Below are 16213 nucleotides of genomic sequence, written 5' to 3' on the forward strand. Positions count from 1 at the left end.
GTTGACCCACTCAGGCTCTTCATCGTCTTGGACATGATGCACTCTCTGTCTGTGCTGCGGAGTGAAGCATTGTGAGGCAGAGTGGTTTTTGAGGCCACATTTCTTACATGTTTTTCCATATGCTGGGCAAAGTTCCTTCTTCATTTTGTGACTTTCGCCACAGAACTTGCAGGTCCTCACGTCTCCTGGATGCCTCATCTGTTTCTTCTTCTGGTTGATACCTTTCCTTTTTTCAGTAGTCACTTTGTGAATCTGCTCATTTGGCCGCATGGCTCGGTTTTGGGCCAAAGCACTCTCTGAAGCTTTGCAGATGTCTATACACTGCTCTAGAGTGAGATCACGACACTTCAGCAGTTCAGTCTGAACCTTTGAGTCGTTAACACCCAGGACGATTCTGTCCATGATCATTGCAGGCAGACAGTCATTGCAGAACCCACAAGTCTTTACCAGGTCTCTCAGATCAGATATAAAAGCATCTACTGGCTCACCTTCTGCTTGCTTTCTACTGTTGAAGATAAACCTCTCATAGGTTTGGTTCACTTCCCCGACGCAGAACTTTTCCATCTTCTCCATGATCTCTGCTGCAGTACGCTCCTCTTCAGGGGTGTCAAACTGAAACCCATTGTACACTTTGAGGGCGTCGTCAGCCAGCAGGTTGAGGAGGAGTGCAACCTGTACTCTTCTTTCGAGATTCTCAAAGCCAGAAAGAATGGTGTACGATGACCATCTTTGAGAGAACAGCTTCCAATTTTCAGCAGCATTTCCCCCCACTGAGAATGGCTGGGGTGGTCGGATGCCAGGAATGGCCACAGTGTGGTTATTTCCTTCATTAGACATGTTGTCTTGGCTTGTACCTACTGCTTGGTGTGCGCCGAGATTGCCTCAAAATCTTGAAAATCTTGAGAGTACCTTGTGCGTTTCTCCAGGTGGAAAGATTATCTCAAAACACATTCAAGACAGTGTTTAAAGAACCACATACGCTACTAAGGTCTCACAGCTGCCACCATGTATCGTTCTCGGGCTCTCAGTACCGAGAAAGAGGCGTGGACTTCAACAGCGAATTCTATTATCTCAGAGCATTCAGCATAGCGGGGAGATCGAGAGAAAAACAAAGATTCGAGCGGGAACCAAACGTTACACTTTTGGCGCATCTGTGACAGGCAAGTAACCACACACTAAAACACTGCCATATTACGTGCATCACGTAACAGTAATTGTGACTGGTTTGTGGTCTGCAGCTGTGTCAGTGAACCAATGTTAAACAACTTAATTTTCTATATCTCCTGACTACCTACTAGTGAATGATTGAGGGCAGCCCAAACTTCTGCATTTACTTCCATTTTCCTCTTTTTTATTGGGATTTTTGGGCATGCCACCTCAATTGGTCATTTTTACGCTTTCTACCAAGTGAGACTGCCCCAACTGTTATCCACATCCAATGTCTTCAGACAAACACTTTTCAGTCAGCTTGCAACCATCCATCAGTAATTCTCTGACCTTCAACCTAGCCTTTGGCGACCTTTGAAACGATAAACAAGCCCCCAAAGTGACCCGCCCCTGCTGTTGTCCCGCCTCAGGCAGTGAGTCGGACTGCGCCCTGTTCCGGTGTGAGGTGTACGACCTCGTCACCGACCACTCGTACAACAACGACAGACGCTCGCTGATGCTGGCAGCCGTCCAGGGACACGTCGTCGTCTTCAAGGTCAGTTGGACGTCGAGATGGTGTGGGTAGTTGAAGGTTATGGTCGTTATGGCCGATTGAGGGCATTGCTTTGGTACGAACTCAGCTGAGGATGATAGTTTGGTCTGTGTGGTCAATGGATGTTCCTGGTCTGTGGGGTCAGTTTGGGTCTTCTCGTGGTCTCTAAGGTAAGAAACACATTATGCGGTCATATTTCATTTCATTTCACTTAACCCGCGCGGGGCTGGGGTCTCCAGCCGAACGCGCGGGGCTGGGGGGGGGGGGGGGGGGTAAATTTTACCCCCCCCCCCTGTTATCTCCCGAACTAATGGTCCGATTTGGAAAATTCAAACGCCAATCGAAAGCTCTCATCACGAACAACTAAAAACATGTACTTAATTTAAAGTTTGAGGTCAAGGTCAAGGTCAGGTCAAGGGTACAAATTGCAAGTTTCTACAGTATCGGCCTTGCACCGTAGTTGCCGAAGAATGGAGTCATGGACTGAGACTGATTGCCCAAAACGTGTTCTTAGGCTACCAAGACAATATTCGTTGCATATAATATCATTCAGAGGACAAGGTCAAGGTCAGGTCAGGTCAGGTCACCAAAAAACAAAATATAGAAAAGGGCATGTGCGACGCATGTTTTATGGGTCATTTTACTCATAGAATTCAATAGGCACACTCAATAAGTGATATGGACCACCTCTGGATGAATTTCAGGTCGAGGTCAGGTCAAGGTCAGGTCAAGTGAGGTCAAATTCTGAAGTTGGTTGTTAAGGCCTAAAAAGGTGTCTATCTGATGCAGTTTTTCACGGCGAATCGAATGGTGCTATTTTTGTTTCCGTACGAGGTCTAGAACTTCCAAAAAAGTCATTTTTCCAAATTTTTGTGTGTCGTGACGTCATAAAATTTTGAATAACTCCCACATTTTTGAACCGATTCTTCTGAAAATTGGTATGTAGGTGCATATAGACCACTTCTCTGACATATATTCCGTTTTTTTTCGATACACCCAAAATTTTGGATTTAATAATCATTTTCCCAAAAAAGTCAGTTTTTTGAAAAAAATTTGGGCCAAAATCCAAAATTTTCAAAAAACCGAGATAGCCATTTGATAAACAAAGTAGAATTACGTATAACCTTTTTTTGTTACGTCTTGATTCCTTTAAAAATGAAGATGTTAGCGGCGTTTGAAATTTTGCCGTTTTTGAGGCGAAAATGGCGAACATGACGTCACTAAAACGTCAATTTCTCAAAAAATTTTCCGACGGATTTCGCTCAAATTTTCAGGGAACGTGTCAAATTGATGTAAGAAAAGGTACTGAAAGTTTGGCGGCGCTGCGCGCCGCCGTTTTTGAGATATTGCAAAAATTCGCGAGGGGGGGGGGTAAAATTTACCCCCCCAGCCCCGCGCGGGTTAATTTATTTCATGCCATGAGGCACATATCCATGGTTGAATGAAACGCGACAATGATAATGATACACACACACATAATATCAACGATTGAGGGCTCAGTATGCTCAACGACATACAACAACGACATATGCTCAATCAACTCTGTCTCTTTATTCCTTGCGGTGCAGGCAGTGTGCTACTTACTGTCTCTATTCATCATATTCATCATCATCAATTTATTATGCGTCTTTTTCAGACAATACACATGCACATTTCACTTTCCAATAAACACACCAGTAGTACAGATACTGCATGTAGGACGATGAACACAACACTAAAACGCAATTGCAAAGCACATTAACAAGTCAACACATTTGTGAAAAAAAACCCTATGAGCACAGAAGCCTCACGAGACGACGGGACATCACTGTCTGGCTGGAATTTAAAAGGAATCTGAGCGAATCTACTACACCGTCGCTGTCGATCGCGCTGCCTATGAAGCTATGGTCCACATGACCCCTCACAGCATCAAGCACGTTTTGAAAAGAACAGTTTAACAGTTTGTATGCCAGGTCCAGAAATGTTCCGTGCAATTGTCTAGGCTCGGTAGCTAAAACAGCCAGCTCTCGTAGCATAATGTGTTTCAGTCGGTGTTGGTGGCTTCGGAATATACCCGATAAGGCTAGCAGCACCGCTCGTCTGAGCCGTTCATGTATTCTCGGGATACCTAAAGCTACAAGCAAAGCAGAATGATGAGCGTATTTAGATAATCCGAGGGCAGCTTTTATGCACCGAGATTGCAGGCCATCCAGATCGTCAACATCACACGAGCGAAGGGGGACTGTTTGACATCCGAAAGTTAGGGCAGGGATGACCACAGTTTTCCAAAGAAAGACTTTATCTGAAGGCGACAGGCAGTCACTGAGCATTCCAGCAGGAGTCAGTCCGTAGAATGCTCCACGAGCCCGACTTACACGGTGCTGTACATGAAGTGACCCGGCTAGATCCGCTGACAATGTGACACCTAGATGTTCGGTCACTGCTCGTACAGCAAGCTGCTGACCAGATAGGTGCCAGACGGGGAGCGCAGACAAAAGTTCAGCACCAAATACAATACAGTGACTTTTGGTTTTTATCGGATCTACATGAACGAATTCAAGCCTCCAAAACCCTGCGAATTGATCAACTATTTCCAAAAGTTTACTTAGGTTTCCCGCATTGGTAGAGAGCAGCATCAAATCATCTGCGTAGCACACGGCAGGAACATGGTAGCCAAACATGAAGGATCCGCACAAGCTAACATCAAGTAGACTTAAGAGAGGCTGAAAGAAAACATTTGCAAACGCTGGCGTTTCTTCAGTACTTATTTTCATCCATCCCAATGGCGATCAATGATCTGCTGTTCTTGTAGTTCCCTCTGACCGTGGGGGTCCCGCGACCCATTTCAGTAGCTCTGGAGGGCCTTAAGGCAGCCACGAGGGCCGCCACCACGCCACTGTACCACACGGTCATGCTCAATGAGCCATGATCTCACTCACCCCGCCCTATTATCGACAGGTGGACCACCCGACGCCCCAGGACCTGATGGTTTTGACCTGCGAGGCCTGGTGCATCCTGCAGTGTCAGCGCGTGCCCTGCCGCCAGCCGCCGCCCGATCATCCGTTCTCACTGGCGCCACTCATCGGCTGCTCCGTGTACTCGGATGTCGCCGTCACGGCGGCAGATGGCAGCACGGTGAGATTGGAATACGGGTTGTGTCTTGTGTGAAGGGGCACTTTTTAATCCTTGGCTCTCGCCTGAACGGCAGATGCTGACTTGCTTCGATGGTTTAAGAATTGTTGTTGATTTTATCGTTCTAGCCACCATTGAGCTGGCTGTAATCGAGATGTCTCAGGTGTTTTTATCTTGAAGGACATCATTTTGCACAATATCTTATTGTTCAGCTGAATTTTCGCTTCTGCTTTTATAGAAGGACAGCGATTTGTCGTTTTCGATTGGATGCTGGTAGATTCACAACTTCGTATTGCTTTGTAGGGTTTCCAGAGCGTGTTTTTACACATTTGCAGGCATTGTTGTAACCAACTCATATTTGAGCTCATCAAAGATGTGTCAACTGTCAGATGCGACTTAATTGAATTGCGCGGGTCTTCACTAATCTTATTCAACGGGATGTTTCCACCGGCAGTTTGCTGCGCACAGTCAGATTCTGCGCCTACTAGCGCCATCTATAGACTGGCTTGCCGATCCGCTGCGCCATCTGCCGGCGCCGGCCGTGCGGGCGGTTCTGCACTATCTCTACACGGAGTCTCTACCCGAGGGCCTGGCGCCGACGGTGGCCACGGAGCTACGAAGAGAGCTGCGTCAGCTTCCGGAGCTAGAGCCTCTGGCAGAGCTGTGCGGCCGGTACCTGACCAATGTGACGCTGAGAGATGGTAGGTGGGAGCGGGATTCGGGTTAGAGAAATTAAGTGGCCACGTTACGGCTAAACAAAATTATGAAAATATGCTGCTTCGATAAGTCAAGTCAATGACATACGATTTTAGCTAATATATAACAGCTATCATTGCATGAACACTCGAAATGTTTTCTAGATTTTTACTTTGAGCTTCTTTTCTCTAAATGATTGCAATCGACGGAAAGCTGAGTTTAAGATATTAGTTTACCCCCGTGCATCGTTGGAGTTTTATTATGCCCCTCATCCTTGCTCTCTGCACTGTCACGAGCTCTCCTGCTACATGGACGTTCTGTCAGTTTCACACTGCTACCCATCCGTCCCTATTTCTGCGCCGTCTGGTGACTGAAATGCTGTCCCGCTGCTCGCTCCGTCTGAGTCTTTTGTCACTCTCCGTTCCCGACACCTTCACCTATGTGTGACTGACTGCTGGTGAAGTCCGGCTTTCTCTCCCTCCACAGACCTGCGCCGTCTGGTGGCCGACATGCTCTCGTGCTGCCGCGCGGTGAACGGGGCCCTCTCGGAGGCGGTTGGTCGGCCCCGCCAGGGAGCCGAGTCCGTGCTGGCCTGTCCCAGCCAGCTGTCGGCTCTGGCCAGACTCTGTCTGCAGCAGATGGCGCTGGGTGCGTACGACGGGGTGGATGGGTGTGTGAGGGTATGATGAATGTTGGAAGAGACGGGTATGGTGGTCGTGTACAACCCACAACGTAAGATGAAATGCGATTTGTTTAATCAGGGTCATGACATTTTCAGGGTTGGTTTAAGATTGATTAACGGGAGCATGGGTGTGGACTTCCGCTGAGCTGGGGTGCCCGGGCGCAGCAAAACTACCGCGGTGACCCTGACCCGCGCTGTCTGTTGCGGCTGCAAACCCAAGCCGGCCGAGCCGGCGGGAAATTTAGAGAGCTTGGGCACCCCCATCCCGGCGGAAATCCACAACCATGAACGGGAGGGTGCTGAAGGTTTTGTCGCAACCCGCGACGGAAATTTAGGGAAACAATGTACAGTGGAGGCGGATATAAAGGTTTTATCATACAGAACTATACAGTATAGATAAATATATGATTTTGGGAAATATTGCACAATTACCTTGGGGTGGGTTCATATGCTTCCTGCTGCAAATTTCTGACAACTTTAAGTTTTATTTTGATAATTATAACTTCCCATGCTTATTATCTCTTGTCGCTCGTCTAAGTTCATTAGCTTGTCATTCTCGTTACCACGAGATGGCTCTATATTCCACAGGTCTCAGCAAACTGGCGCTGACGTTTGATTTGTACGGCCACCACGAGATGCCTCTGGGTTCGGAGGAGCGTCGTGAGATAATTCGATACGCCCAGTCTCGGCTGCCCCAGTTTCTCACCGAGCTGCAACGGTGAGCGCTTCTCACAACTCACACCGCATTTTTAATGCCGGTATAGCACACGCATACGTATTTATCGAAATGTAGTATGTTTGGTCAAAGCGTTTGTGACATGCTGCTGCGATATTTGTAGCTATTTTTTATTTGTGCGTCTGATTAGGCAAGCATCCTGGCAATGTCAGCAATAACATTGATGGAATCATTAATTATCCTTCATTCTACCTACTTCGTAACATATAACGCAAATCATAAGTAGCTATCCACAGTCAACATGTCATCCTACTGGATGCGGGCAACTATTTTGAGTCTTTGACTTCCTGATATTCATAGATATCTTCTCCCGTCTGTTCCCTTTTCAGAATGTTACACGGTCTGCGAACGTTACTCTCCTCAGCCAGTCAGACCCAGCGCTCCGACCTCGCCGCCCGGTCCGTCTCAGAGGTAAGAGGGACCAGTGGTCCCTTGGACTGTTGGGAGAGGGACCAGAGGGCAGGACCAGAGGTGCAACCATTGGTCTGGGGTTGGGGTGGTTGATCAGGCGCAGCGCTCCAACTTAGTGGCTCGCTCCCTGTATGAGCTAAGGAACATTGGTCAGGAGAGCCGCTCCCTGGATGAGCTAAGGAGCATTTATTAGGAGGGGGTGGAGTTGAGTATCAATGGTCCGTGTCGAGGTGGGATGGACCATTAATCCTTGAACCACACTGCCGAGGGCTATTTGGTCAGGGTAGGAGACGCTACTGAGTTGAGGACAATGGTATATTAATCCTCGAAGGATGGGAGCGTCGGTACTGCATTCATTCATTCATTCATTCATTCATTCATTCATTCGACATTCATTCTTTCATATATATTTGAAGCTACATCGCCCTACAATCGATTTACAGCGCATTGTCAAATCATGGACCAGGCACTGACGATATGTACCTCCGTCCTCCACCCCCCCTCCCCCCCCCCCAGCTGGAGTGGCTTGCGGTGACCATATCAACCCTACTGGAGGAGAGTAAAACATTCCTGGAAGCGGCTCTGGGCGCGATGACGGCACCCGATGGACCGACTGCCGCTCGACGGGATGGCTCACTCACCTATGTAAGGAAATTAAGGAGATGGGAACGGAGGGGGTAGCGGGGAAGTGAAGGTGGTAGAAAAGTTATCGGGTAAGGGGTGTGGAGACGGGTCATGGACGGGTCTTCTACTTTGTTTGACGAAGGTTGTTAAAATATGGTTATTCTGGATATTTTATTAGGATACTGGAGTCAGAAATACTTTGTTCAGTTTTGTATCGGTTGTTGAGGGTAAGTGAAGTCGATTCGATACGGCGATTGCTGTTGTAGTTTTGTTCCGCTTGGCTTTGTGCAGTGCTTCGTAAGCTTGTTTTGCACTTACGGGTGTTAATTTTTAAATAGTGCGGGCCTGCCATCGTATTTTCTGCCTGCAACGCTACGTCAGGTTTATCACATGAAATTTGCTTTATTTCACAGGTGCTTCGGAGTCGAACTATGCTGTGTCTGCAGACTCTTCTGGAAAGACTGACTCGGGCCAACATCTACATACTGCAGAAACGGTAACAGATCAATATTTTACGTAAAATGTACGGATTTTCGCAGACATAAAGCTGCATGGGCGAGGAGAGACAACAGCTCTTCCGTTTTTACGTTTAAGATTATGTCCTCCGCCGCAGTTAAATCTTTTATATGATTATTCGACTTTTGAAAATGTATCACAGCACTATGGGGTTTCTTTTGTTGATGTTTGGGGCTTACCTATCGACCCGAATAGTGAATATAAGAACAACAAGCACATTAAAAGCTGTTGTTTGTAATCATCCTCCTTCTAAAACAAAATCTGCCACCGCTAAGACTCGAACCCGCTCCGCCGGCAGTGAGTACCTCTCCGCCGTGGGCGAGGCGGGTGGCGCGCGGCTGGTGGCCCGCAGTACGGAGCGGCTTCTGGACGAGCTCCCCGCACTGATGGCGTGTGCCGCTCTGGACGAGGCGGCAGAACTGGCCGGACAACATGTCACCTGGCGAGAGTTCAAGTTCTACTTCATCGCTACTGCCAGCCGCGTGGTACGTGAGGGGGATTTGGGAGGAGGGTGGGATTGTATGAGGAGTTGGGAAAGGCAGGCAAGTGTTAAGGGGAGGGCAAAAGTCGACATAATCCTAAGACAGTGCAAAGAACCAGGAAGAGGAGACTAGGGAGGCTGAATGGTGCCCTTGTAAGCACTAGAGTGATCAGGCGTGTCGTTTACCTTATTTTTGTTCTTTGTGTGATCGCGAAAATCTTTGCGTGAGTGCAATCATGTATGGTCCAGGACTTAGTCGATGCATTAGCGTCCATGAGCGATACACTTGACGCGACGGACGTTGACACCTCTGGTATTTCAAATCTTAGATCCATATTATAGAAATAACTTTTTAAAGATGGTAGGATATCAAAACAATCGTGGTTCGCCGTGCGTCTTGTATTTTCTCTTTTTACCGAAACCTTTATTGTACCGCTGTTTCTTGTGCTCTAGGTACCGTCACATAATGAAGCTGTCTAACCCTGCCAACCGTCCGTTCCAGCACCACATAATGGAGCTGCTGCGGCAGCACTCGGAAGTGGTCCGACCCCTGGTCGACCACATCCGGCTCCTGGTGGGAGGAGAGCAACTGGACGCCACCCTCGCCCGACTCGGACTGCTGGAAGACACGCTGGGAGCCAATCAGGAGCCGGGAGACAGCGCGGCGGCCAATCACAGCGCCGGAGACAGCGGAGTAGCCAATCGCAGCGCTGGAGACAGCGCGGCGACCAATCGGGAGACAGGCGGCGGCGAGACGACCAATCAGAGCGTGGGAAGTGGTGGGAGGACCAATCAGATGTCTGGAAATGGAGGAATAGGAAGACTGGGGGCGGAAGATCCGTGGAAGAGCAATCGCTCCTCATCTCCAGCCTCGAATGAATCAGATTCGGTAAGCAATTGCAGCAAATGAATAGCCAAAATCCTTCTTAGGGACATGAGCTATTGCTGATTCTTACTTCAGTCTTCCCTTTAATTTTTTTCCTTGTAATGTTCCTCAACTGTTTTGGACAGAACCCTGTTGGCGAGCTGGAGTTGACTTCTAAAGCAAATAAGCCAAGTGATGAAGGAACAATCATAGTCTCTAGGGAGAAGGGACCAGGGGAAAGAGAAAGGGATGGGAATGGATCCCATAGGTGAGATCGCCCATGTCCAGATTGACAGACTGAACATACAAACACTGCTTGTCATGCTTCACCACTGATGTTGCTCTCTTCTTTCGGCAGTTGTCCCTGGTGTCTGCGCTGACGCGGCCTCCCCTCAGTCGCGACAGTGGACTCGCCCGCCGCTGTCACCAGCTGTTTGAGTCGGGACGAGACACCGATCTGCAGTTCACAGTCCGCGGGGACCCCGGTCAGTCCATTGGAATTGTTGAGGAGAGGTCACTCAGGGTTCAAGGGGAAGCCACCTGCATTGTTGAGGGGAGGGGGCTCTTGCCGTTGATGGGTGATCGTTTGGATTCTGGCATGGAGCGATACTGGGAAGATGAACTGCTGAAAAAAATTGTCTTGCTTATGATGACTATAAGGGGATATTTTTAGGTCAGTTTTGGATTATTGTGGTATGCATAATGTTTGGATTTTTAGGCCCTTTCTGTGCAATGAGACCATTTCAGAGCCGGAGGGATGATAGGATAGTCCGGAGGGGGGGGGGGGGTGCGGCGTGGAGGAGAAGGATGTCAGAATCCTGGGGATAGAAGCGACGGAACGGAGGGACCCCTTTGCACGTGAGGCTAAGCATGTCCCTGACTGGATTCTCACTTTGTATGAGCGTGATCGTCCAGCCACAACAGGGATTTGAGGCGTGAAAGAGGATCTTACTGTCCTGGCTCCTGAGGATGAAAAAAATGTAACGGTTGACCGATAGTTCGGATAGCTTCCTCCTTTCATTTACAACTTTTCCCGTTCTGTCCGGCAGTGGTGCCGTCGCTGCTGGGCGGCCACGGTGCTGCCATCTCTGGGCAGCAGGAGACAGTTCTGTTGGCACACGGCCCGGTGGTGGCAGCACGGTCGTCCTGGCTGCGAAGGGTCCTCACTTCGGGGATGAAGGAGAGCATCGACAGGTAAGTCACGTTTGAGGCACTGTTTTGGTTCTGGGTGGACGATGTTTTGATTATTGTTTAGCGGAACTGAAGGCTCAGCTGATTGCTCAGCTGTTTGCTGCATTTTACTTTGGGATGATGTCCTGTAGATCGCTGAGCATATCTGCGGGACCTGCTATTTTATTTCTACCGATGCTCAGTCTTGAAAGAGGTTGCAGTAACCCAAGCAGCAACCCGTAAACTTCACATGATTCACATGTAATATGCCAGCGCTGCACCCAGGTTTTAGTCTCTGATTTTTTACCGTAATGCAACTTTGTGCGTTGCTTAAACTTAAAGGCATCCAGGAGTGAGGTTGCCTAGACCGGATCTCATGAAAGGACATGAGATCCGGCACCTGTGTGCTAAGATAAAGACATTCTTGTTTCTCTTTTTTCCAAATGGGTCGGCCAGACATTTTTTCAAAACATCCGCTACTGTCCTCGGATAATATCTTACCGGTTTCGATAGTGCCTTTTCAGCACCTGTGTTTTCAAAGGCACATCCAGTTTGCTCCAGTTTTTTTTTTTAATATTTCTGTTCATGTGATGATATACCTAACACATTACACAATGCCCTCACAAACAATTCTCCACTCTATAAAACACAGCCCACGTCATGTCATCTACGACATACCATACGACATCTACGACTTGCATCACTTGCCAAATTTCATAATTTCTATGATTATCTCTGACTGTACTGGTTCGGAGCTCAGTGTCGTCCAAAACAACAGCCTTGTCGTGTTTTCATCGCTGGCTCTGAATTTGTGTGCTAGCTTGTCATGTATTGTTGTGGCCTATGGGCTCACTCTAATCCACGAAACTAACCGTGAACAAAAAGCTATTGCTGCCGCAACGGTTGTCAAGCTACGTTTCACGATCAAACCGATGCATGTTTCTCTTGATATTTTTTTTTTTGAAGCTCTAAATAATGGAGTAAGGATCGGATAAAGGTTGAAGTGTGTGTGATGTTTATATGTGATGTGCAGTGTAGGTTATTTCTTGTTGACCCGATTTCAGCTGTATTATCTGTTGTCACCTTTGCTATTATTTACCGAGAACACATGGACAGATAAATGCGTTTTACAAACTAATTTTCGTACTCTAACGTACTCTACTTCGTACAATCGTACTCTAACAGCCATGACTAAGCAATAAATGCGAAACGTTGGGTAATTTCTTGCGTTTTAATCCCTTTTAAAATGAATTCAAAAGTTTAGGCCATGCATACACTTACATGTCACAACTCACATCTGTCATTTGGTAATCCTCAAACAGTTTGAATTGCGTTCATATGAAGTCGGTTTCTCTTACGTATTAACTATGCTCGTATTATCTCGGTAATTGAGGAAATTATGCCGTCATTTTTATTTTGTTATGCTTATTACCTATAGTATCCACTATCCATTCGAGGTCAAACGCCGTTGTCATTGCCATCATGTCACGACAACATACGCCACTAATCGCGATTTTTGCATTGTGTGTTCATTAAAATACAGTACCATATGGCCATTGACGTAGCATCATTCATTGTTTGTGAACCACAACGTAGATATCAGCATCGCACAAGCGGGACATTTTTTCATTAGCGGTGAACACGGTCTCGTGCACGTAACAAATTCCGCAGAAAGATAAAACGAAAAAAATGGTCCGAGCAGTGAGCTCGACAATGACAGTAGTTACACGTTTTCTATTGCAGTCACTACATATTAACCGCAAGTTCTTTGTCAATGGCATATGTTCGACGCACTGATCGTTGCCTGACCGGTACGGAAGTTTTATCGTTGAACTTATGACGCCGTAATGCTACTGATGCTTATATCCCAAGTATTTATTTAGTGTTGTTCGATTATGTTACTGTTTTTGTTTTTGAACAAACGTCAGCGTTCAGCGTTCGCACATGACTGGCTCCCCTACCCGCTCAATCTTGTTCAATGCATCGTTTCTACGAGTAGCTAGCTACCTGCGTATGTCCTTCCTGTCTCCGACCTTCAACATTAGCTCGCCCCAGTGCCGGCTCGCTAGGGAAGCGATGGGTGCCCCGCCCCGGGCTATGGTCTGCATCATCCCGCTCGGAAAACCCGCCCGTGTTTGCGCTGCGTAGTTGTTCTAGGACATAGGACCTGTTTCAGATTCGTATCTGATGTGATCTGTGGGTTTTCGACGAAGGTAATCCGCGCATTTTACGTACCGCATTTTACGTACCGCATTTTACGTACCGCATTTTACGTACCGCATTTTACGCATGTACCGGTGAATCCAAAGAGGGAGGCATTCGCTATTAAAAACAATGATGCGGCATAAATGAAATGAATAAATCTGCCAATTTCCCTCCCCGCTTCGCCTTTAACGCTGCATATTGTATAATGTTTCCTTTATGTTGCAAATATGACTGATGTGTTATTAACAAACAATGGAATGAACAACGCAACCGATGGCTATTGTCTTCATGCTGTTTTATTTGCACTTTTTCATGTGGGGAGTACAAGGCCAGATAGCCTGTGTGAGACGCTTGCTTGTATATGCGGTCCATTATTTGATGAAAAATCGCATTCTTGGCTGCACGAAGCGTAGTGGACCTTGGTGTTTACTTGTATGTACATTTGGCATTAGATATTGATTAGCTTTAGCCTAAGGGCGGCTAACAATTGTTAGGTATCTTTTCGACTTCATGCGTTAAATCTGTTATTGTATACGATTTCTTTGGTTTTGTGACCGCGCTGAAAGTGCTGCGTATGTCAAAGTGTGAGTGTGCCTGCGTCACATAATAGCAGCGTGACAGCCAGTATTTCATGTGCTGACAAACCCTTTCCTTTGTTCGTGACCTTTGGTGTGTCCTGCACGTCACATTCCCTCTCCACGGCCGGGGTAAACCTGTCCACCCTGCCCTCTACTTCCTGCCTCCCTCCCCCGTGCCTTCCTCTACCAGTCATTAGCTGACCAGCACCGCCATACCGCAGCGAACCGAACCGTTGCCGCGCAGGCTGCCGGGCGTCAGTTTCATTACCCGGCCGGGAGTGCTGGAGGGAAGACCATACCGTGCTTCCTCTCTGTCGGCACGTTACTATATACCGCCGTCGTGCCGTGGGGCCTTTGTGCGACATCAGCTCTGCACTGCTTCGCTAGATATCCACGCTGAAGCTGGAAGACTCACTTGCCATGGAGACACATACTGCGCCGCTTCGGGGCGTCATACTCACGCTATTGCTTCTTCCGCTGTTCGCGCAAGCCAACGAATCTTCCTGTGGGTTCGGAGGCGTATACGACCCCAGCCAGCAATGCTGTACCGTTGAGGGATGCCGAAGCCCTTGTCCGTCTGGGCAGGAGTGTAAGCTCCAACCTCCGACTCCATGCGCACCCCCGCCGGAGCCGCCGATTCCCTGCCACTGTCCGGGACGTATGGCGTGCGAACCTGTCGAACCGCCGCCGGACTGTGGTCAAGAAGGGGTGTTCGACCCGAACCAGGGATGCTGTACCACCATCGGATGCATAAACGGCTGTCCAGAGGGCTACGCGTGCAATCTGCAACCGCTGACCCCGTGCGCTCCGCCCCCGGATTTCTACATTCCGTGCTACTGCCCTCAGCGCTATGCCTGTGAGCCGCTTGATGATTCTAAGTAGTATGGTGTCGGTAGTGTCTTTGACGAGAGCCAGGGGTGCTGTACCACCATCGGCTGTAAAGCACGTCAGTCGATGTACGTCAGCACGTTAGCAGGGGAGAGTGGGGTAAGACGCCGGGTTGGGGTAAGACGCCCTTCGATCTAACAAGAAAACTGTTAATATCAGTATCTTACTATTTGAACAGGATCCGTCTGTTTGTTTGTCTGTTTGTCCGCCACGATGTGTAGTGGGTTCAATTTGACTCGCCTACAGGGCAGACAGTATGTCATAGGGGGTTGAAATTTGCACACCGTCGAGATGACGTCACGGGTCAGTGCCCTTTCTAGGTTTATATATGCTGTTTTTAAGTTCTTGCAACGTTTATTTCTGCGTTTCGTTTGTAGGGGCAAGACATTCGGTTTCGAAGTGGCGTCGTTTGGTGGTGGTGAGCATTTTTATGTTTTGTCATGTTATGCTATAAATTTTTGTCTCTCAGTTTTCCGTCTAATAAATGGGGAAGGACCTTAAATTTTCTCATGTATAGCTTTTTTCAGTCAGTCACGTTTTATCAACATTCGATCACATACACGCGCACGTGAACGCACACATGGACGCACATACACCCATACGACAGGAGGCGGTCGGGGTCGTTCCACCGCCGGTGCCGCACAGAGCCTGTGCTCCCTGGCGCGGCGGTCACAGCGCCCCGCCGACTCCCTTCGCGCTGACCACGGCTGCACGGGTCTTAGTGGAGGTAGAAGAATTTATAGCCGTTTCTCAGACAGACAGGCAGACAGATAGGCAGACAGACGTTTATGCGGAACCTCCATACAATGGGTTTCGTGGCTTCCACGTCATATACAATGCGAAATAAAAATATAGAATATCTAGTTCAAACCACATAGCAAAAGTACAAGCACACCTAAACACCATTCCATTCCTTGCTAGCACGAAAAAGGAAACCACGGCGGGTGAGTTCGGTTCTTACACGAGGCAGACTCAATAGTCCATTCTCGGTCGCACGAGTACGGCTCTCGCGAGTACGGCTCTCCCGCGACCGCCCCGGGGGGGGGGGGGGGGTCGGATCCGACCTCCCCCTCAGTTTTTTTTCTTGAATAGCTCATGAACCGCTTACGCTATCAACTTGAAACTTGGCATACCTTCTTCCCCATCAATTTGACGTCTCCTGTGTAATTTTTAAGAAAAATTTCCCAAAACTGTTTGAGCTATATCGATCCTGCCTCACGGCGAATTGCAACTGTTAGGTGTCTTTTCAATTTCGTGGTTTATTTCTGTTATTGGCTATTGCATCCGATTTCTGTGTGGTTTTGTGACGGCGCTGAAAGTGTGACAGCGCTGCTTATGTGACAGTGCTGCTTATGTCAAAGTGTGAGCGTGCCTGCGTCACGTAATGTCACCGTGACAGCGTGCGTTACACGTGCTGTCAAACGTTATCCTTTGTTCGTGACCTTTGGTGTGTCCTGCACGCCCACCCCTCTCCACGGCCCGGGTAAACCTGTCCGCCCGCTCTACCTCTGCCCCTCTCCCCGTCCCTCCCCTCTGCCAACCATTACCTGA

General features: G+C 48.2%; 1 protein-coding gene across 1 annotated transcript in view; it reads left to right on the forward strand.

The window, feature by feature from the left end:
- LOC122368936 overlaps positions 1 to 16213 on the forward strand; it is a 36864-nt gene that overhangs the window by 5122 nt on the left and 15529 nt on the right. The window contains exons 4-15 of the mRNA XM_043343262.1: positions 1578 to 1702; positions 4637 to 4813; positions 5265 to 5511; positions 5993 to 6154; positions 6777 to 6906; positions 7254 to 7335; positions 7852 to 7980; positions 8373 to 8455; positions 8774 to 8960; positions 9459 to 9845; positions 10180 to 10306; positions 10871 to 11015. Coding sequence (XP_043199197.1) covers positions 1578 to 1702; positions 4637 to 4813; positions 5265 to 5511; positions 5993 to 6154; positions 6777 to 6906; positions 7254 to 7335; positions 7852 to 7980; positions 8373 to 8455; positions 8774 to 8960; positions 9459 to 9845; positions 10180 to 10306; positions 10871 to 11015 — 1981 coding nt within the window. The remainder of the gene's footprint in view (positions 1 to 1577; positions 1703 to 4636; positions 4814 to 5264; positions 5512 to 5992; positions 6155 to 6776; positions 6907 to 7253; positions 7336 to 7851; positions 7981 to 8372; positions 8456 to 8773; positions 8961 to 9458; positions 9846 to 10179; positions 10307 to 10870; positions 11016 to 16213) is intronic.

Source organism: Amphibalanus amphitrite, unplaced genomic scaffold (genome assembly GCF_019059575.1).
Source record: "Amphibalanus amphitrite isolate SeventyFive unplaced genomic scaffold, NRLGWU_Aamphi_draft 000991F_arrow, whole genome shotgun sequence".
Classification (NCBI taxonomy): Eukaryota; Metazoa; Arthropoda; class Thecostraca; order Balanomorpha; family Balanidae; genus Amphibalanus; species Amphibalanus amphitrite.